The sequence below is a fragment of the Nomascus leucogenys genome, chromosome 15 (assembly GCF_006542625.1).
Source record: "Nomascus leucogenys isolate Asia chromosome 15, Asia_NLE_v1, whole genome shotgun sequence".
Classification (NCBI taxonomy): Eukaryota; Metazoa; Chordata; class Mammalia; order Primates; family Hylobatidae; genus Nomascus; species Nomascus leucogenys.
Window position 1 is genome coordinate 50,609,382 of NC_044395.1, and position 21,216 is coordinate 50,630,597.

A 21,216-nucleotide genomic window follows, 5' to 3' on the forward strand; every position below is an offset into this window, starting at 1 on the left:
TATGTCCTGGTGTTATACGTTAAGAATTCAAAGTGAGATTCTGACCCGAATAGAGGAGGGGAAGAAAGGGATCCTAAGTTTAGGACACCAAAAGTTTAACTTCTCCCTGATGGTGTAGTTGTTAACCTTCTAATATAGGTGGGTTTTGTTTGTTTCTTTGGTTTTTTATATTCTGATTTAGTAGAATTTAGAAAAGGAAGAGACCTTAGGAGCCTTATAACATTCCACAAGGTGAAATAATTTCTTCTTTGTGATCCTTGCGAGGTTGATATTTATTTGGATATACTCAATGATTGAAAGTTCTCCAAATCACATGACAGACCTAATATTTTTAGGTGATTTTAATTCTTTTCAGCCCTTAGACATTCAGAACCTTACTCACATATAACCTCACATAATTGGAAATCTTATATTTGTTGACTCTGTGTAGGCTGATCTTAAAGATATGAGCTTATTGTCTGTGTAATACCACTAGCATTAGTGTAACGCAGGCAAGAAAGAATAAGGTCTGTTAATGGTTTTGTGTTTCAAGACTAGAGTCACCTTAATTAGTATGCTTGAGTTTGTGCTTGTCATCCCCACTGTTGCAAGTACTAAGTTGAAGTTAGAGGGTGGTTAAGAGTTGAAAGTGGCATATCTTTTTTCTCTGATGTTTTAAAAGCACATGGATACAGGTGGACATAAGGATTAGTGAGTTGCAACATTCAGAATCCCATCACTGAACTTAAGCTATTTCACTTTTGATTAACTGTTGAAGGAAGGATGGAGAGAAATATGGAAAATGGGTAGGTGGGAGGGAGAAAACTTTTATCTTGGGGATACTGAGAAGTTTCATACTTGTTTTTTAAAGCACCACAGAATTCTTACTGCATTCTCAACTGATCCCTTACATTGCATATATGCTTTGCTTCATGCAAAATCTTGTAATTTTAGATGTGTTTAGTTTTTTGAAGATTATCCGCATATAAAATTAAGGTAAAAGATAAGCAAAGATTTCTGTAATGAAGTGTATTTTCAGTTCAGTGTGAGTTGCTCGTTTGTTAATTTTGTCAGTAGGATGATTTTGTTAGGGAAAACACCATCATTGCAAAAAATGTGATATAAAAAACATTTTGCTTGAAGGATTGGCTTTGTTTTTGTTTGGGGAATTTAGTGCATTTTCCATTCTATTGTCATCATTATTAAATAGTCGTAAATGTAGAGTTATTAAATAATTGAGCTTTTTTCCGTTTGGTTTACTCAGGATTCGCTCCTTCTCCAGTTGCACAGCCACACCCTTCAGCTGGCCTTAATGTTGACTTTGAATCTGTGTTTGGAAATAAATCTACAAATGTTATTGTAGATTCTGGGGGTAAGGAAAAAAATTTTATTAAAAATATTATAATGTCCTAATTTAGATTCTGTGTGAGGAAAAGTAATGCTGCTTTTAAAATGTTTAGGTATATTAAATTGGGGTAGCCAAAGAAATTGTCCCCATCCCACCAAGCACTAGATAAGAACTTCAGGGAGCTGTTTAGTCATTATTCTTTTATTGGTGCCAATTTAGGCTTTGGGAAGATGTTGTTAGTCCTAGAGCAAAAGAGAGAAAAAGAGATTTAGCTCTGTAGAATGCTAAGTTGCTTGTGACTATGTGTAGATGTTGTGCCTTTTTAGGCATACAATTTTTACCTTTACTGAAATGAATAATAACTGTATTGTCTCTTAATGTATGAAATTGGCTATGTTTGTAAACTACAATAATACAACTTGTGGTACCTTGACTTGTTCAAATAGTCTATGTATAAACAATTAGAATGTATTAAATAATCAGGCCTGTGGGTACAGGAGCTTTTTATTGTTTTATGAATGATTCTTATTATGGGTCATTTGTCTTAAAGGAACTTTCTTATAGATCTGTAGAACCAGGTTTCCACTTTGTGTTTTCATTAATACCTTGTTAATTTGAAGGCCTATAAAACTTTGACACCCATAATTCTGTTCTTACCATCGGATGGCCTTTGATTTTGGTTAGTAATTAACTTTTAGCCATTTAGAGAGAATAAATTGAGATGTTCTTAATTTTATAACATATAATTAGTTATCCTTCAAAAACTAAGAAGCAAGCCTATAAAGACTATGTATGGACTAAGAATTTATTTTTTTCTGTGCACTAGTAGGTTTATGATAATATTTTTTTGCTGCATTAGGTTTTAGTTTATCTTGCCTGGGAAAGTGGAGAGACCAATCATTGTTGTGAACTATCATCTTTGGTGACTTCCTTTTTCAAACTGTAATATTCCTAGATCATACTATTGAGTCCCATAGAGGGTTTGTTTGATTGGATTTTCTTTTATTTTCTATAATTTGGTGAGAAAAACTTAAAGAATTTTATTTTCATTTTTAAGAATTGTTCTCGTTTACTAGATGAGCTTATACAATTACAGTATTTAGCAGTTTCTTAGATATAGTTCACTTTTACATTATCTGCTTTTAAAAAAAAGGTCTATAAAATCTTATTTCTTAATGTAAAAGGAACTTTTTTCAAAGTTCCAGAGAGCTATTTTTTAACCTATATTGCTTTAGATATAAGTGAGTCTTCAGAAAATTTTGCTGGGCTAGCAGGAGAATTACATTTGTTTTTTTCCCTTTTATAATACTTCTCTCTTATCCCCTTTAACCCTAATGTAATTTTGTCATGAGATAAGAGATGATTTCTGTCAAAGCAAATACAGCCTTCTCAGTCAGTTCACTATGAAGTGGTGAATTTCTTCATTTTCCATTTAAAGACATTTGCTAATGTCTATTTTTTGGGTAACTTTTCCAGTGAATAAACAAGGAGAAAAGGCAAAGACTTCCTTTAGAAAACCATAGCATCATAAAGTTCCTTACAAATTCTATTTCGTCTGTTTGTAACTTTAAGGCTTTGATGAACTAGGTGGACTTCTCAAACCAACAGTGGCCTCTCAGAACCAGAGCCTTCCTGTTGCCAAACTCCCGCCTAACAAGTTAGTATCTGATGACTTGGATTCATCTTTAGCCAACCTTGTGGGCAGTAAGTAGTCTTTGGATACTTTAATCTTCTTTTATGTTGTTTTATTAAACTGAGTCTCGTGTTATAAAATGCTTTTTTGTTTTTCTCCTTTCCTAGATCTTGGCATCGGAAATGGAACCACTAAGAAGTGAGTGTTTAATATACACGTTGTTTTCTCCATGTGTTATTTAGCGTTTTCTCCCTGTATTGTTTAGAGGGTTGATGTGGCTTTCGTGTCAAAAATATGTATAGAGATGTCAAGTCTGCATTTTTTTTTTTTTTTGACACGGAGTCTTGCTCTGTTGCTCAGGCTGGAGTGCAATGGCGTAATCTCGGCCCACTGCAAGCTCCACCTCCTGGATTCACGCCATTCTCCTGCCCCAGCCTCTCAAGTAGCTGGGACTTACAGGCACCCACCACCATGCCTGGCTAATTTTTTTGTATTTTTAGTAGAGACGGGGTTTCACCGTGTTAGCCAGGTTGGTCTCAATCTCCTGACCTCGTGATCCGCCCACCTTGGCCTCCCAAAGTGCTGAGATTACAGGCCTGAGCGACTGCATCTGGCCTTTTTTTTTTTTTAATGGAGTCTCGCTCTGTTGCCCAGGCTGGAGTGCAGTGGTGCTATCTTGGCTCCCTGCAACCTCCACTGCCTGGGTTCAGGTAATTCTCCTGCCTCAGCCTCCCTAGTAGCTGGGATTACAGGCACGGGCCACCATGCATGCCTAATTTTTGTATTTTTAGTAGAGATGGGGTTTCGCCATGTTGCTCAGGCTGATCTTGAACTCCTGACCTCAAGTGATTTGCCCACCTTGGCCTCCTAAATTGCTGGGATTACAGGTGTGAGCCACCACGCCCAGCCTCAAGTCTCTATCTTACTCTGTTCAATATAAGTATATAGCTAAGGAAACTTTATAATTAGAGACAATTAATATTCTCACTTATGTTTATTTAAAGTGATGTAAATTGGAGTCAGCCAGGTGAAAAGAAGTTAACTGGAGGATCTAACTGGCAACCAAAGGTTGCACCAACAACCGCTTGGAATGCTGCAACAATGGTGAGTTGAAAAAGCTCCTGATAGACTAACACTTGAATAATTTAGTTAAATATGTAACATGAAAATGTTTTTAAAGTGATAGACATAAATAGAAAGATTGTTACTGAGTTTAGAAGTATAAGTAATTTGTATTTCTTTCAAAGGAAGCTGGTTGCCTATATACAACCAGATACATTTTAGTGGCTAACATGTATTTAAGGGTTACTTTGTGCCAGACATCATTCCAATAAATAATAATGTTTTATTTTTGATAATCCTCCTATTAATGTGTTAGTAACTATTATTATCCCCATTTTACAGATGAGGAAGTGGAGGCACAGAGTTATTAAGCAATGTGCTCAGGATTACAGAGATCTTAAATGATGAGTTGAATTTTTAGAACCTAGGCAGCCTAACTATAGAACATATTACTGACCTCAAATTTTTTATTTATTTTTCTAAAATACAAAGTCTTCTGATTTCATTATTGGTAAAGAAACTATACTTGCTTGGGTTTTGTCACATAATTTATATATATGACAGTATGTTTGACAATTATATATATGTCATATAACTTACACAGTTGATACTCATTATTTATGGCAGTTAAGTACTTAACGTCACCCCAAACACTGAATTAGTGTACGCTGAACCCTTGCTAGGGGAAATATATACATATATGTATATGTCACATAGACGATCCTTTTAGAAAACCTCATTCTAGTATATTCTGTTTTCTTTATTTTACAAAAGAGGAAATAAAGTTCAGAAGTGTTAAGTAACTCGCTTAAGGCTATTGCACTAACTGGTGCCAGAGTTGGAATTTTAGCCCTGTCCAGCTGGCCCCAGAGTCAGAGTTTCTTGCAGTATGATGGACTCCCCATCCTCCTTCTCTATCCTCTGGTCTGGTATGAGAGCTGAACCAAGGCAGAGTGTCCTTTGTTCCATCTCAGCTGGAGGTGAACTGTATTGGATGAGTCAAATTTTTGCCACTCTGCAAATGAGCATGAATGGCCTTGAAAGCACCAGGAGTGTTGATTTTTGGTGTCACAAAGTTTATCAGGTAGGTGAATTTGCAAATGTGGAATCCATGAATAATGGGGATTAACTGTATTCTCTAATTAAATAATTAGCATCTGATAATGAAGAGGTTTTAGTATGTTTTAATTAAGGTATGGTAGACCCAGAATAGCTTTGTGGCTATTCTGTCCTTGGCCAGTTTCTATCTTACCAACCAACAAATTTTCATCAGTCAAAGAAAACTCCTTGTGGAAAAGTTTGAAGCATTCATTCTCCAGACAGTAGGCTAGTAGCTGTGTTTTGATTACATGGGCTACACATTACTAACAGCTGTCCTATTACTGTTAGAGGCTGCTATTGTCCTTATAGCCACTTCCAGAGCACTGCCCTGTTTTCCATGGGTTAATGATATGTTAAAATTAGTAGGACTGAGCTAAAAATAGTATGTTTGTAAAAATTTGTGCATTTTATTATATAGCTGAAGACTTCATAAATGGAAAGTAATATTGAGATTTAGCTACCTTTTTAAGGCAGTGTTTTTTTTGTTGTTTTTGTTTTCTTTCCGACAGTGTTCATTGCCATCACTAATTTTATTATTTTGTTTTTTTTTTTTTTTTTGAGACGGAGTCTTGCTCTTTTGCCCAGGCTAGATTGCAGTGGTGCGACCCCAGCTCACTGCAACCTCTGCCTCCCAGGTTCAAGTGATTCTCCTGCCTCGGCCTCCCGAGTAGCTGGGATTACAGGTGCCCACCACCACGCCCAGCTAATCTTTTAATTTTTAGTAGAGACTAGGTTTCATCATGTTGGCCAGGCTGGTCTTGAGCTCCTGACCTCAAGTGATCCACCCGCCTCGGCCTCCCAGAGTGCTGGGATTACAGGCCTGAGCTACCACGCCCAGCCTATCATCACTGATTTTAAAACTTTGCATTAAGTAGTTTAGATTTTTATAAACACAAATACACAATCTTAAACCTGTAAGTGTTGCTCTCTTGAGGGAATTGGAGCATGTATCATCCCACTTTTAAAGATTTTTTTTTTCCGTAAGTGCAAAGCAGTTGAAAAGCAGATTTAAGTTGAAATCCATCTCTTTGACTCTGAATCCAGTCTTCTTCCCACTATAACACACCTCACCGACCAGGGTATGGTAGGAGTTTAGAGTAGTGGATTTTATGGTCTCGTGTGAATTACGACATTGATGATGTATGAGGAATGATATAAATACCAATGCTGCTATTAAAATATAATGAATATTTTCTTATATTAAGTCAGTATTAATCTATATGAAATATTAGGAGTTCATAGCACTTAAGACTGACTGCTAAAATGTAATAGGTATTTAGTCATGTAGAATTTGTACTTAAGTTGATAACAGTCTTTATCTTGCTGTGTTATATATGGCAATGTATATCATCTCCTAAGGATTTGGCTACAATATTTGTATGTATTTTATGGAGTTTTCTTTTTAATGGCTAATGTTTGGGGCTGATAATATGATTCACTACTTAAGATAAACTGCTGCTTTTGACATTTCTTTACATTTCTAACCTTTTTATTAATTCTTAAACACTGTCAAGGTTTTTCAGTGTTTTTTTAACACAAATTCATTGGAATTTTATTAAAATATATATTATACTACAAATTCGTTTAATTAGTGCTGGTTTTTTTTCTGTGGTAGACATCTGATGCAACCCTGTTTATGCGATGCCCAGAATTTTGCACTATTGACACTGTTGATAGAATTGATGTTTTAATGATACTTGTAATCAATAAACTATTTTTTATATAAAGAAATGAGGCCAAAGACTACAATTCCCTTGTCAACCTTGATAGTGTTTTAGTATAGATGTTCTTTCATTAGATACTGGAAATACAAGGGATTTTAGGTAGTTAGTGAATGTACATGTGAACTAAAATGCTCTCTGTGTATTTTCTGTTGTGTAAGTACTTGTTCTAATCCAGTGTTATTGCATTATGTAATTGTTCTCCCTGGGAAAAACAGAATGGCATGCATTTTCCACAATACGTAAGTGACCAAAAATGAGCCCTTTTGCAATAAATTGGCATGCTATTAACCACTGCTGTAGCAGAATCTCATAACCTTTCAGCTATTACTTGTTTTCACATTCAGATTTTCAATGTGCCACAAATTCTTCCTAACATCTACTGATTTCATGGATGTGTTGCAGAATTGATTCTGATGGTGGCATGGGAAATATTGATTTTTTTTTCTTGCTTAATATTCCGCCATTTGCTGCCAGATGGCTGGGTGTCTGTGTGTGTATCTGTGCTGCCACTATGCCCTTGATGACTTCTGAATGAAGGGAAATGTTGATTGTGGTAATGTTTAAAATAACAACTGCATGAAATCTTACAGGCTTCTGCTCTTCTTGGCAGTTTGTCTACTGCTCTTGCAGATCTTGGTTTTAAGTAGGGAGAGACCAATAAGCCCTACACGCTCACCCAAATACTAAACTTATAACTATTCACTTTAGTGTTATTTTTTTTAAGTTATATTTCATTTAATTTCTCCATGCGTATGTTCAAATTGCCATATAATTTCAGTTATTTTATGTTTTAGCAGTGTTATTGGTCTTTCACCTTTATTCAGTTTCAGTTTTCATTATGAGAAACACACACAGGAAATGTTGTTAAGACAGCAACTGTATCTAAAATGATTCTGTTATCAAATTGTATGTTTACAGATAATCAAAGTAGTAGGAAGAGGGGAACTTAAACATCGTAGTGGTAAATGGTTCTTTTAAACATGAAAGCATAAACTGACCTAATTGATTGTTCCTCTTAAATAATTTTTGGAATAAATTAGAAAGCTAACATACATACTCTATATAAAGAACTGTGGTTCATAGAAATAGTTATACTCAATAGTAGTTTGAAACCTTTGGAGTTTTTTGAAAAGAGTGAGTAAGATCCTTAGAAACTAACTTTTTGGAAGATCAGGTTATTGATTGATTTGAGATCTTTACATTTTTTTCTTTGAATGCTAAAGCAATCAGGTACCTAAGTAAGAAAACATTCAATAATACTTTTTCTGGGTAGACATTTTTTTATGATAGTGATAGGCTTTAAATTTTAGAACTATTTAGAACTATTTAAGATACTTTTTTAAATCTAAAGATTTTTAAAGCTGTTACAAGCATGATGAAATCTTAGATCACTGCTGTATCTAAGTTTAAGTGGTATATTTTTCCTTCTGATAAGTCTGCTTTTCTGCTAATTTCAGAACACTTTTTTTCACTATTAATCGACAGTTCTTAATGATCACAAGTGTCACTTACAGCTGTCTTAGCAATTCTTTTTAGTGGAACTGCAGCTACTAATTCCTTGAACTCAGTTGACACACATGAGTTATACTTTCTTGTTTATTTTTCCTTTCACTATGTTAGGCACCCCCTGTAATGGCCTATCCTGCTACTACACCAACAGGCATGATAGGATATGGAATTGTAAGTATTTTCCTAGGTACAGCTTTTGGAAAAAATATTGATTCATATGTAACATGTTTTTGTTACAATTTAACCTAAAAAAGAATTTAGTGCTCCTCATACCCCTAGCCCTAGTGCCTAAGGCAGTAGAACTATAGCATTGGTTTCATAAGTATGTCTAGAATAATCATTATACAAGAGATCTTATGCATTAATGTTCATAGTATTACTTGGTTTATTTTTCTCCTCATAACTTTGCTGGGCCTTTTATATTTCAAACATTAATGTTAATTATAAGCCTTTGTTGCTGTGACCATGTATTAAATACTAGTGAGGTCTTATAACCTAATATTGTAGGGCATGGGAGGGATTAACACTTGAATTGTATAGAGGTAAATTTAGTCTGATAAAGGCTAGAGAAATTTTCCTATGACAGTGATTATTACAGTACAAAAACAGTCTTTTAACCTTTCAAAATGCCACAATGTGCATTTTAGATTGCCCTTACTTTCCCAACTCTTAGTATATAGAGACTCACTTAAATAAGAAATGGTGCTAGTAGCTTCAACCCACTGGTATGTATTTGAGGAACTGTTCCTGGTAGAAGGCAGTACCATGTCCCTTGGTATTGCTACTGTGCCTGCTATGTTACTTCTTTATATATATGATATGGAGGTAACTCCTTTTATACATGTGGAGAAGTTTCACAGCCTTTTTTCGCAGTCATTGCATTAAAATGTGTGCTGAGGCTGGGTGTGGTGGCTTATGCCTGTAATCCCAGCACTTTGGGAGGCCAAGGTGGGTGGCTCACCTGAGGTTGGGAGTTCAAGACCAGCCTGACCAATATGGTGAAACTCCATCTCTACTAAAAATACAAAAATTAGCCGGGTATGGTGGTGCACACCTGTAATTCCAGCTACTCGGGAGGCTGAGGCAGGAGAATCACTTGAACCCAGGAGGCAGAGGTCACAGTGAGTTGAGATCATGCCACTGCACTCCAGTCTGGGCAACAGAGCAAGACTCCATCTCAAAAAAAAAAAAAAAAAAAAAAAAAGTCTGCTGAGAAACTCAGGCCGTAAACTTAAAATGAAGCTCTAAATGCAAATAGTAGTCTACTTGAAACAATAAATAGAACTTCTTGAAAGGAAAGATTTTAGAGCATTGCATTTTAACCAAAACAGTAGTCTGTATGTGCATTATTTTTACACTAGGTATTGTCACTTACTAGGTTAATTTTATACCCTGTAGTGGTAATTTTTAAAGAAACATATTTGGTTGAGATTCTATTTTCAGTTACTCAAGAAAGAGTTAACCTCTGGTGTGTAATTTAAGCTCGTTCTTGATTCTTATATGACATAAAATGGAAGAACTAGAGCAGGCTTATTGAGAGAATCAACTGTCTTCACTTGTGATCACTTGCATAATGGCAAAAGTACTTGATTTGTTATACAAAGGCAATTTACTTTGAAATATCGTAGCAGCGAAGACAGAGTCTTAAGTTTTCTTGATGTCTAAACCTGATAAATTTGGAAGCTCTTAGTCTAAATCATTTTATCTGTTGTACTACAATAAAGTTTAAATTTTGCAACTCATTGAATAGAAAAAGTTAGGGTTTGTTACTACATTATAAAAATGAGCATGTTAAAGACTTTACGTACCAAAAGAAAAAAAAATACTCTCGAAAGTTTGTAGCTGTTAGTCTTACTTATATTCAGAGGAAGTTACCCTTTGAGTCAAGCAAAGGTACTAGGACCTGTCATCCCTGTTGTCATTGTTATTTACTTAGTCACAATAAGGAACATGGGAGTCAATATCTTTTAACTTGATATTTTTCTCTTTTTTAGCCTCCACAAATGGGAAGTGTCCCTGTAATGACACAACCAACCTTAATATACAGCCAGCCTGTCATGAGACCACCAAACCCCTTTGGCCCTGTATCAGGAGCACAGGTATTACACACTACATGTAACTGTGGTAATGTGCTTGATTTGGAAGGAATATGATACTATAAAACCGTTTTGTACGACTTGAGAAACAAATTACTAGCACTTTCTCCCTTCATTATGGATATTGCGTGCTTCATATCTTTCTTATATAAGAGCTTTAGGAATATTGATTATTTGGAGGGAAAGGATAAGTAGATAGCAAATACTAAAGACAGAAAATTCTTGGTAACTTATAGTTGGTGGATCCAAAGAATGATTTTTCTGAGATTAAGGAGCCTACTTGCTCTTCATGATTCTGGTATACTATCCTTTGTGAACCCTCAAAACCATTAATTCAGAGCTTTAGTTCCTTGGCTAATAGCTAGAATGATGCTACAGCAGGGTGTGTTGCCCTTGAGATGCTTGTGAAACTCTTGGCAACTCTCCAAAAAGTTTTGAATATTATTTTTTCGTTAGATAACTTTCTGCCACTGAGGATTGTTTGTTTTCAAAAACCAAAAAAAGGAGTCAAAAAGCTTGAAATGTCATGCTAAACTAGATTGTTTAATCCAGAGACTTTCCTCTTCACGTGTTTCTAAGGCTTTTTTTCTCCCAGTTCCTGAAAATACACCATAAATACACACTGTTTTATCCCATTATTGTTGCATTAGAAGAATTTTTTTTTTTAAAGGTTTTACCCTTTATGGTTAGAAGAGATAGGGAATTCCTTTGTTATTCACTTCTCTGGTGGCATACTCTGGGATGAGGCTCTTGTGAAGTGATAGGATGGTTTATCCTTCTGTGTCTGCGGCTCTGCTCATACTGTTTGACATCTAGAAGTAGTTAATTATATGCAATTGTTAGAACACCCCTCCTTTTCTTAAATGGTTGCTAATGCTAACTGATTGGTTATGTGTTTAATGCTTATTTGAAAACGTGAATGAGCACTTGGTTAGTGGACTTGTTATTCCCCTTCCACTTGAATGCATATATATTACATTTGCCAAAGCATACGGTCTTACATTGCCAAAATTAGTTTATTTGATTCAATTTGAATCTAGTCTGTGCACAGTAGTCCCCTCTTTTCTTTGGGGGATATGTTCCAAGACCCACAGTGGATGCCTGAAAATGGGATAGTACTGAACCATATATATGCTATACATACATACCTCTGATAAAGGTTAACTTATAAATTAAGTACAGTAAGAGATTAATAATAATGAATAATAGAACAGCAACAGTATACTGTAATAAAAGTTTTGTTAATGTGTGCTCTTGCTCACGGACATGCTTGCTCTCTCCCTCTCCGTCTTTCTCTTGAACTATCTTAATATCCTCTACTTACCTATTTTCAGACCACGGTTCACTTCAGGTAACTGAAACCACAGAAAGTGAAATAGTGGACTGTATTTCATAGACTAGTGAAGCCTAGGAAATCCTTTCATTTTTCAGCCGTTTTGAATAATGCATCTCTTAATAAATTGATATCTCTATTTGGCTGAGAGTGGGTAGTGAATTTAGTTCTGATTAAGGGGTAAAATTCATTTTGTTTGCAATTAATACATTTACCAACATGCCTCTTTTTTTACCCCACCCTTTGTCCATGTTAAAATGACTTCCTCCTTGTTCTTTAACCAGCTAAGTATTTACAGTGAAAATTGAAAATAACTTGGAGTGAGGGTAGTTGACACAGTCATTACTTTTATAAGTCAGTTACTTTTTATGCATTTGTTTTTATAAAATAGACTGAGTATTTACAGCATTTTTAGTAACTATTATTGAACTTTTACCAGCAGTAATCTCATTACTGGTTTAACTTGATAATCTTTTAAGAAGTATATGGATGATTTCACTATCTGTTGTAGATGTTTTCTTGATATACAATTATGTCTTTTTCATGTCCTTTTGTTTTCTATTTTGTTATTTGTATATGTAACTTCAGATATGTATCATTTACTTTAAAAATTATTATTATTTTTTTTTGGTACAAGAGACTAAGTGATAGAAACCTAAATGTATTTAAGTAATTTTTTTTAAAGCTATATTCCTTGCTAAAGACTTATTAGGGACCTTTGACTACAGAAGTGTTTTTCCTGATACGTAGTTAAACCCTTCACCCACTCTGCATCTTGATTTGTAGGCCGTTGTCAGAATATATTGCTACCTTAAGCTTGGATACTACCAGACAATTTCCAGTTACTTTCACGTACGTTGTGTTACCCGATTCTTTAAGGTAGATGGGTCTGCTCTCACCGTCACTTTTCATAGGTAAAGAAGACAGACTTGGAAAGATTCTTCAACTAATTAAGTGGTGAAATCAACTTATCCCCAGGTGTCTCTGATTCCCAGTCCAGTGCTCATTTATACCACAGTCTCTCTGCTAGTGGGACTGAGCCCTTACTGGCCAATATGGTAGCACCATCTTCTTTTGTCAGCAGTGAACAGTCTGCACACTCCTTAGGTTTTTCTGCTAAATTGTAAACCACATTTACACATTCAGGATGTAACTACTATAGTTGTAAAGAATATCCTCTACAGTTTTGGGTAATAACCTTCAACCTTGAAACATTGTGTCTGAGTTTTGATTTTTAAAAACCTAAACATGTTTTTTTAAAATGTTGGTAAAAATCTACCTTTAAAAAATTTCTTGTTGGCCAGGCACGGTGGCTCATGCCTGTAATCCCAGCTCTTTGGGAAGCTGAGGTGAGTAGATCACCTGAGGTCAGGAGTTCAAGACCAGCCTGGCCAACATGGTGAAACCCTGTCTCTACTAAAAATAAAAAAAATTGCTGGGCTTGGTGGCACATGCTTGGAATCCCAGCTACTTGGGATGCTGAGGCAGGAGAACTGCTTGAACCTGGGAGGCAGAGATTGCAATGAGCCTGGATTGCGCCATTGCACTCCAGGCTGGGCGACAAGAGCTAAACTCCATCTCAAAAAAAAAAAAAAAAAATTGCTTTTTGCCCAGCATCTGCTCTGTTTTTCTTTTGGTTTTTTTTGAGACAGGGTCTTGCTCTGTCACCCAGTCTCGAGTACAGTGGTGTGATCTCGTCTCCCTGCAACCTCCACCTCCCTGGTTCAAGCCATCCTCCTGCCTTGGCCTCCTGAGTAGCTGAGATTACAGGTGTATGCCACCATGCCTGGCTAATTTTTGTATTTTTTTTAGAGATGGAGTTTTGCCATGTTGCCCAGGCTATTCTTGAACTCCTGAGCTCTAGCAGTTCACCTGCCTCGGCCTCTCAAAGTGCTGGGATTACAGGTATGAGCCACCGTACCCACCCAGCATCTGCTCTTAACCCAGGTTTTATGTCCTGTTGCCTTCTAAAACCCATATAACCCTTTCACAGAAACACCAGAAAAGTGCCAGAATTTCCTTGTGCATGAAAAAAAAACAGGGACAGAAATACCTTTTCCTAATTACTTTATATCAGAAGAGAAGTGAATGAGAACATTAGGGTAATAAGTTTCTAGTTGAAAGATAAAATTTGAAATGAGTACTTAAGTATTACTGAAAAAGCAAATGAAGGAAGCAAATTGATAACTAGGAAAATAAAATCAGGCAGCAATCAAATGGCTCGAAGAAGCTTTGGTCTCTACATAGTCATTTGAATCATTTGAAAGTCAGAATCTTAAATTTGTTAGTTACTTTTAATTCTTTTGTAATTCCTTTGTTCTCCGTGTATCTAATCACAAAGTCCCACTAATTGTTCCTCTGCTACAATTAGACCCACCCTTCTCCTTGCATTCTACAGCTTTCACCCAGTCTTGGAACCTCTTTATTCACACTTGTTTTGCAATAGTCACTCATGTTCTTTGCCTCCCCGATTTAATCCGTTTTGTAAATACTGAAACAGTCTTTTGTAGGCAGTATTTGTAACACCTGTCTCCATACTCAAACATTTAGGGAGGTGAATCTTTTTTGTGTGTGGGTAACAGAGTCTCACTCTGTCCCCCAGGCTGGAGGGCAGTGGTACGATTTCAGCTCACTGCAGCCTCTGCCTCCTGTGTTAAACCTCCTGCCTCAGCCTCCCCAGCAGTTGGGATTACAGGCACACGCCACCACACCCAACTAAATTTTGGTAGAGACAGGATTTCACCATGTTGGCCAGGCTGGTCTCAAACTCCTGGCCTCAAGTGATGCACCCTCCTGGGCCTCCCGAAGTGTTGGGATTACAGGTGTGAGCCACTGTGCCCAGCCTAAGGAGGTGAAGCTAAATGTAACTGGACATTTAAAGCCTTTTCTCAGCTTTCCTTCCATCTTAAAACAATCTCATGAAGCCTCCCTGTTTATAAGAGTTATAATGAGTTAACGGAATATTCAAGTTCTTCGATTACATACTTTTACAATTCTCAATAAGTATCCAGTGTTCTGCTGTTATTTGTCTTTTCCATAAGTCCTTCACCTGCCATAAAGTGGGTTTACTCTTTGTCCAGTCTTTAGTCATCTTGTGTCCCTTTCACATCCTTATGAGATCTGGAATTCTTTTTCTTATTCTGCATTATTTTTTCTTATAGACCTTGTGACTACCTGGCATCCATCCAATCTAGCAAGGGCCTTCTTTACTAGATTATAAGCTTCATGAAGGCAAGCTTTTCTGGCATGTTTACTTCTCTGTCCCTAGTTCCTAGAACAGTGCCTGGCATGTAATAGTTTTTGGACGTTATTTGTTAAGTAAATGAATCACCTTGTAAACTTACCTTTTTCATCATATAACTTACTCTGCTCCTCCTTAATGTCTCATTTCACTTACATGTAACCATTATAATAACTTACAGTGGTGTTCAAAATTGGTTTGATTTGTTGGCTAATAGTTATGGTGAGCTAAAACATTAGACGGCTCACCTGAAGAATGAAGACAGCTTTATTTTATCTTTATGATTGAACATTTATAATAATTAAAAGTTAAACTGTTGGCCAAACACAGTGGCTCATGTCTATAATACTAGCACTTTGGGAGGCTGAGGCAGGAGGATCACTTAAGTGCAGGAGGAGTTCCAGACCAACCTCGGCAACATAGTGAGACTCTATCTCTTTGTTTTTTAGAAAGAAAAAATTAAACTGTTTATCTTTGAATTAGATGAGGTTTCTCTCATGCTTTAATGTTAAATGATTTTCAGCCAGTCTCTTGGATTAATTTTGTCTGTAGAATGCTAGCCGAAACCAAAATAATTTTTCTTAATGAATTACCTTTGAATTGTTCCTTCATTGTTTTATTCCCTTTTTTTCAATTGGATTAAAAAATCATTGAGGGCAGAGATCATCCATCTGTTTGTATGGGGTAAAGTAAATGGTAGTTTAAATGAAAAATGAAATTCCATCAAAATGGAATCTTTTAATCAAATCTCAGTTCTATAGCTGTTCCCAAAATTCTTCCTTGCTCTTTGAAGTGTTTGTTTTGAGAGCTGTTACTCACCTAAGGCATAACTTGTAGCTCTTGGTCTCTTGCCTGATTACTGTTATATCAAGTTAACATTTTTGAGAGAACTCTAGCCCTCTCAGATATGTTTATCTTGTTGCCATTTAGTGAGACATTCCAGTATGTTGTGTGTCTTACATTTTATCTAGGTTACTCTAAGCACTGCATTAGTGCTTGTTTGTGAGGAAGCAGCTAACACCTTCCAGATGGCTGTTAGCTCAGACTTGATTCATTTCTTCAGGAAATTGTCATTATGGCTTTAATTTAGTAGACCACGCTGTAGCTTTGAACTTATGAATTTCTATACATGTACCTTTTTCTCCTTTTGTGTGTGTGTGTGTGTGTGTGTGTTGGGTCATTTTTCTGTATTTTTTAGATATTTTCATGGAGCTGTTTAACAATGGATATTATATTTTTCTGTTTCATGCCTAACATTGTACCTGTCTTTAGTATGTTGTTCTACATTAGTGCATCTTCCTAGATGTTTAAATTCATGGTAAATTCTAGGTCCTTGTGGTTTTCCTTTTGTTTCTCTTCTGTGCTTCCTCACGGTCTTAACTATTTGGTTGCTTGGTACAGATTGCTAGTGTGTCTAGAAAGGGGACTCCTGCTTTCTCTTACTGATGCTTTACATAAATTGAAATGTCCATTGCTAAGCTAGTAGTTCATAAACTCATTCTTCAGTTGCAATATACAGCTATTATGTTACTAAGCATGAAGACAGTTATAGTTTCAATTTTCTTTTGAAAGTCATTGTGATATGAAATAATGCTTTTTAAATGAATGTTTATATGGCAGTTTAGGTATTTTTGAAGCTCTTTGGGGGTGAGAAGGGTTGTTTTCATCTTATTTCCTTATGTGAAAAATTCCCACTGGTCACATATCAATCTGCCTATTTTCCCAAAAGCAGCATGAAAAATACAGAGTATTACCTTTGGGCGTTTAATTTTAAAATTAACTGTTGGTTTCTTTTTTGTTGTTTTTGTTTGTTTTGTTTTATTCTTTTTTTTTTTGAGACAGGGTCTCTCTCTGTCCCCCAGGCTGGAGTGCAATGGCACGATCATGGCTCACTGTAGCCTCAGCCTCCAGAGTAGCTAAGACTGCAGGCACACACCACCATGCCTGGCTAATTTTTAATTTTTTGTAGAGCGAGCATACATCAGACTGGTCTTGAACTCCTGACCTCAAGCAGTCCTCCCACCTTGGCTTCCCAAAGTGCTGAGATTATAGGCGTGAGCCACTGCTCCTGGCTAAGTTTTGTTGGTTTCTTGACTGGTATTAGGCCTTTTTTTAAAGGAGGACTGCCAGTTTTGTTTATGGAGGATATGGTTAAAGATTCAAAATGTCTGCTGTTTTTTGTTGTTGTTTGCAGTGGCTAATTTTAAATAAGTCTGACATCAGTTAAGTGTCTGAAAGGAAACGATAGCTTGTTGTGAGTGCTTTTTATCCTTCTAAATGGGAACACTGTTGCCTTTAGATATTCGAATAATTTAAGTCTTAGAAAAAGCCCTTTAAATTACTTTCTTATATTTAAGAACTAGTGGCTGCTTTTAGGCTTCGTTTTGGTTTTGTTTTTTGGTTTTGTTGTTGTTGTTTTACTCTCTTGGTGTGTTAATTGTGAATATTGGCAGTACCTCCTCTGTCAGCCGATCTCTCCAGCTGGATTTCTGCGAAGAAGACTTTTTGCCTTGTAAGCAGTGTGTTGTGCTCATTCATCCTTGCCTACTGCAGAATACCATGAGGGACGTTTCCTTGGGGATTGGGATGTAGTACTATAGGTGAAAACTGGCTCCCAGGACACACCTGAATCATTGAAAACAGAAATGTTAGAAGTCTCATCTGCTGACCACTATTGCTAACAAGACAACCTATGGAATAAGACCTTGCTTATTACTAGGTTTTTGCTGAGGACATTTTCGAAAAGGTAGAAATCTAATTTCTTGTCTTAACAAATAAAACCAGAAAGTGTTCTTAAAGTCTGGGGTGCCTGCGAAGTTCTGCAGAATCTTCATGACGAACGTCAGTGACCATGTATATAATACTGCGTATACAGAAAGAATGGGAATGTATTGTCTCACATTTACTAGAAAAGTTCCTTTAAAAAATTATTTCTCTGCTCCAACTTTAACTTTTTCCTGTAAATTCAATATAGCCATAAATTCTAGCTGAATTGAAATTAATTGGGATAGCAGAGTTTGAAGAGGAAAAAAACACCAGCCTTGGAACCAGCAGATCTGCATTAGAGTTTATATTATAGTTTCCTAGGACTGCTGTAACAAAGTACCACAAACTTGATTAAGCATATTAACAGTTTTTAAGCTCTTAAAAACAGAAATTAAAACAGAAATTTGTTTTCTATCACTTCTGGAGAAATCAGGGTATCAGCAGAGCCATGCTCCCTCTGAATTTTCTAGAGGAGGGTCCTTCCTTGGCTTTTCCAGCTTTTGGTAGCCCCATTCGTTCCATAGTTTGCATCTGTAGCCGTTTAGTCTCTACCTGTCACATGGCATTCTCTCTTATGGGTCTCTACCTCCACGTGCCTCTCCTTATAAGGACACTAGTCATCAAATTCGGGTCACTCCAGTGACCTCATCTTAACTTGATTACATCTACAAAGACCCTATTTCCAAGTAGGGTCAAATTTATGGGCACCAGGGATTAGGACTTCAACACATCTTTTAGGGGGTCACAATTCAGCAGTCTTGACTCCTCAGCTAACCATGTATTGAGAGCAAATTCTCTATGTAACTTTGAGCCTTAGTTTCCTTACCTGTAAAACTGTGGTATTACTTTGTGTACTTTATCATTTTGCTGTAAGGATCAAATGAAAATATTTGAAACTGACTAAGAAAATATTTAAAGGTTCCCCTATTTTTGGAAATTGTTCCTATTCCCTGAATTGTCCTTATTCTCTAATTCTAAGAGGAGAATTGCGCACAGTGGCTCACACCTGTGATCTCAACACTTTTGGAGGCTAAGGTGGAAGGATCACTTGAGCCCAGGAATTGGAGGCTACAGTTAGCAATGATCACACCACTGTACTCCAGCCTGGGCAACAGAGTGAGACTCTGTCTCAAAAAACAAAAACCAACAAAAACAAAATGGATAATGTATTCAAGGTGACAGGGTTAATGTTGGCATCACTTTGTTATGTTGTTGATGGGCAGAAACCCAAAGTGGGGTTTTGTTGAGCATAAACACAAGAAGCAATTATTTGTGGCACTAGACTTAGCCCAAAGGACAGACCCCTACATGTATATGGTAGAGAAATCCTGTCTTTTAGCACTGTCTCACAGAGGAAGCTGAGGAATCGCATTATCTTTAATATAAATAAATGAAATGCAGCAGTGTATAATTTATATCCCTAAGCAACTGGATTCAATGTACCACTAATGGCCTGGTCATGTTCTAAACATTACCCCAAAACAGCCTAACTGTTCTGTGACTCAGTGTCTCTGTGGAATCCTGTTTAGTAGCACCATGGTCCCTAAATGTTTTGATTACACATCAGTATTAGGAAAACATGTTTGAAGCGTTGTCTAAGTCTGTTTGTGCTGATGTAACAGAATACCATAGACTGGGTAGTTTATAAAGAGCAGAAATTATTGGCTTACAGTTCTGGAGGCTGGAAAGTCTAGTATCAAGGTACTGGGATTTGGCAAGGGCCTTCTTGGTGCATGATAATATGGTGGAAGGTATCAAACGGCAGGCAGAAAGGCAGAGAGAGAACAAAAGGGGGCAAACCCACTCCCTTGATGAGAACCTAAATACCTCTTAAAAGTCCTAACTCTCAATGGTGTTTACAATGGCAACCAAATTTAAACAAGAGTTTTGTAGGGAACAAACACTCAAAACCATAGCAAGTATGTACCATGACTATATGTGTATTTATAAAATACATTCATATATTTCTACAGCAATATATGAGGTACATTTAAGCATGTAAAAATAGGAATTTTTTTAAATAGGACAGTTGTAATAATTTCTTTGTACATCCCACTTTGGAGACTGTTTTTATATGGAGCTTGTTTTATCACCAAAAGGCATTTTAATTTTGCACATTTTAGAATTCTTACAATGTGTGAGTGACTGCTAGTTGCTGAACAAAGGACAGATAAAGTGTTTCCTGCACCTGAGCAGCCTAAAGGTGAGTGTAATACAGATGCACAAGTGACTAGTTGATAATAGAATGAAACCCCTTATAAGAAAGACATACAGAGCATGGCAGAAGAGCAAGAACAACACAGAGGCAAAAGAGAACATTTGAGCTAGTTCTCTTATAACTAGATGAACATTTGATGGTAGGTAGTAGGGAAGATGGAACTAAGAATATCTGAGCTACTTACTGTGTCAGGCAGCATGCTGAGTGCTTATGTTCATTTAATTCTCAAGACAGCCATAAGCGGCAATACAGGTATTGGGCCTATTATTCTAAATCCCATTTTATATGAGAGTTAGGATTAGATTCAGTTCCATCTTTCTACAAAACCTGGCACTGTCATTCCAGGCAAAGGGAGTACAATCCATTTTTCTCTTAAGAGGTTGATTTTGCCAGCGGGGCAAAATGAATCTCTACAGCATTGTTAAGTTTCTACCCAGGCTTTTGGGTGACTGAAAAATTCAAATGAAAAGCTATGGCAAAGTTGGTTCTCTAAGGATTTTTAAGTACGGCCAAATGATATGTCACAAGTTTTTTCCTAAATATCCAACCATTTAGCCTTTCATAAGCTTTTAATTCCACTAGCCTCACTTTCTGAGATTGTTGGTGTTTTCTTGTTCTAACCTGAAATTTTCTTTGTTTGATGTTAACAGGAATATAATGAAGGAGTAACCATTTTTATTTTATGATAGTCTATCAATAGACTTTTTTTAAACCTTCTTTAAGCTAGGTGTGTTTGTCCTTTATTATAAGTCAGTTTGACCCAGCCTGTACAACATTGCAAGACCTTTAACTTTAAAAAAAAAAACAAAAAAAAGCCAGGGGTGGTGGTGCATGCCTGTAATCCCAGCTACTTGGGAGGCTGAGATGGGAGGATCACTTGAGCCCAGGAGATTGAGGCTGCAGTGACCCAAGACTGCGCCACTACACTACAGCCTGGGTGACAGAACAAGACACTGTTGATAGATAGATTATATGAAACACACTCTATAACCAAAAAAATCATTGCTCTGGATATAATGCAAAGGTTTTGGTAACATTTTACCGTATTTTTTCTCATTGATTGATTAGAGTAGTGGAGGAGGTGAGAAGGAATTTAAGAGATACTATCATCAATCACTTGCAGATTTTAGTATTTTTATTTATACGCTGCTCTTCTCAGTATTTCATTTTTCTATACATGAGAAAAGACTGCGTCTGTATTGGACC

At 36.5% G+C, this 21,216-nt stretch overlaps 1 protein-coding gene across 21 annotated transcripts in view; it reads left to right on the forward strand.

The window, feature by feature from the left end:
* Positions 1-21,216, forward strand: part of PICALM (phosphatidylinositol binding clathrin assembly protein) — a 104,722-nt gene that overhangs the window by 77,477 nt on the left and 6,029 nt on the right. For 6 of the 21 annotated variants that reach the window (XM_030794684.1, XM_030794694.1, XM_030794686.1 and 3 more), the window contains 7 exons: positions 1,244-1,351; positions 2,900-3,031; positions 3,128-3,158; positions 3,965-4,064; positions 7,063-7,086; positions 8,468-8,527; positions 10,351-10,455. In XM_030794684.1, coding sequence (XP_030650544.1) covers positions 1,244-1,351; positions 2,900-3,031; positions 3,128-3,158; positions 3,965-4,064; positions 7,063-7,086; positions 8,468-8,527; positions 10,351-10,455 — 560 coding nt within the window. The remainder of the gene's footprint in view (positions 1-1,243; positions 1,352-2,899; positions 3,032-3,127; positions 3,159-3,964; positions 4,065-7,062; positions 7,087-8,467; positions 8,528-10,350; positions 10,456-21,216) is intronic. The other 15 variants (XM_030794687.1, XM_030794691.1, XM_030794701.1 and 12 more) reach the window with 3 other exon arrangements.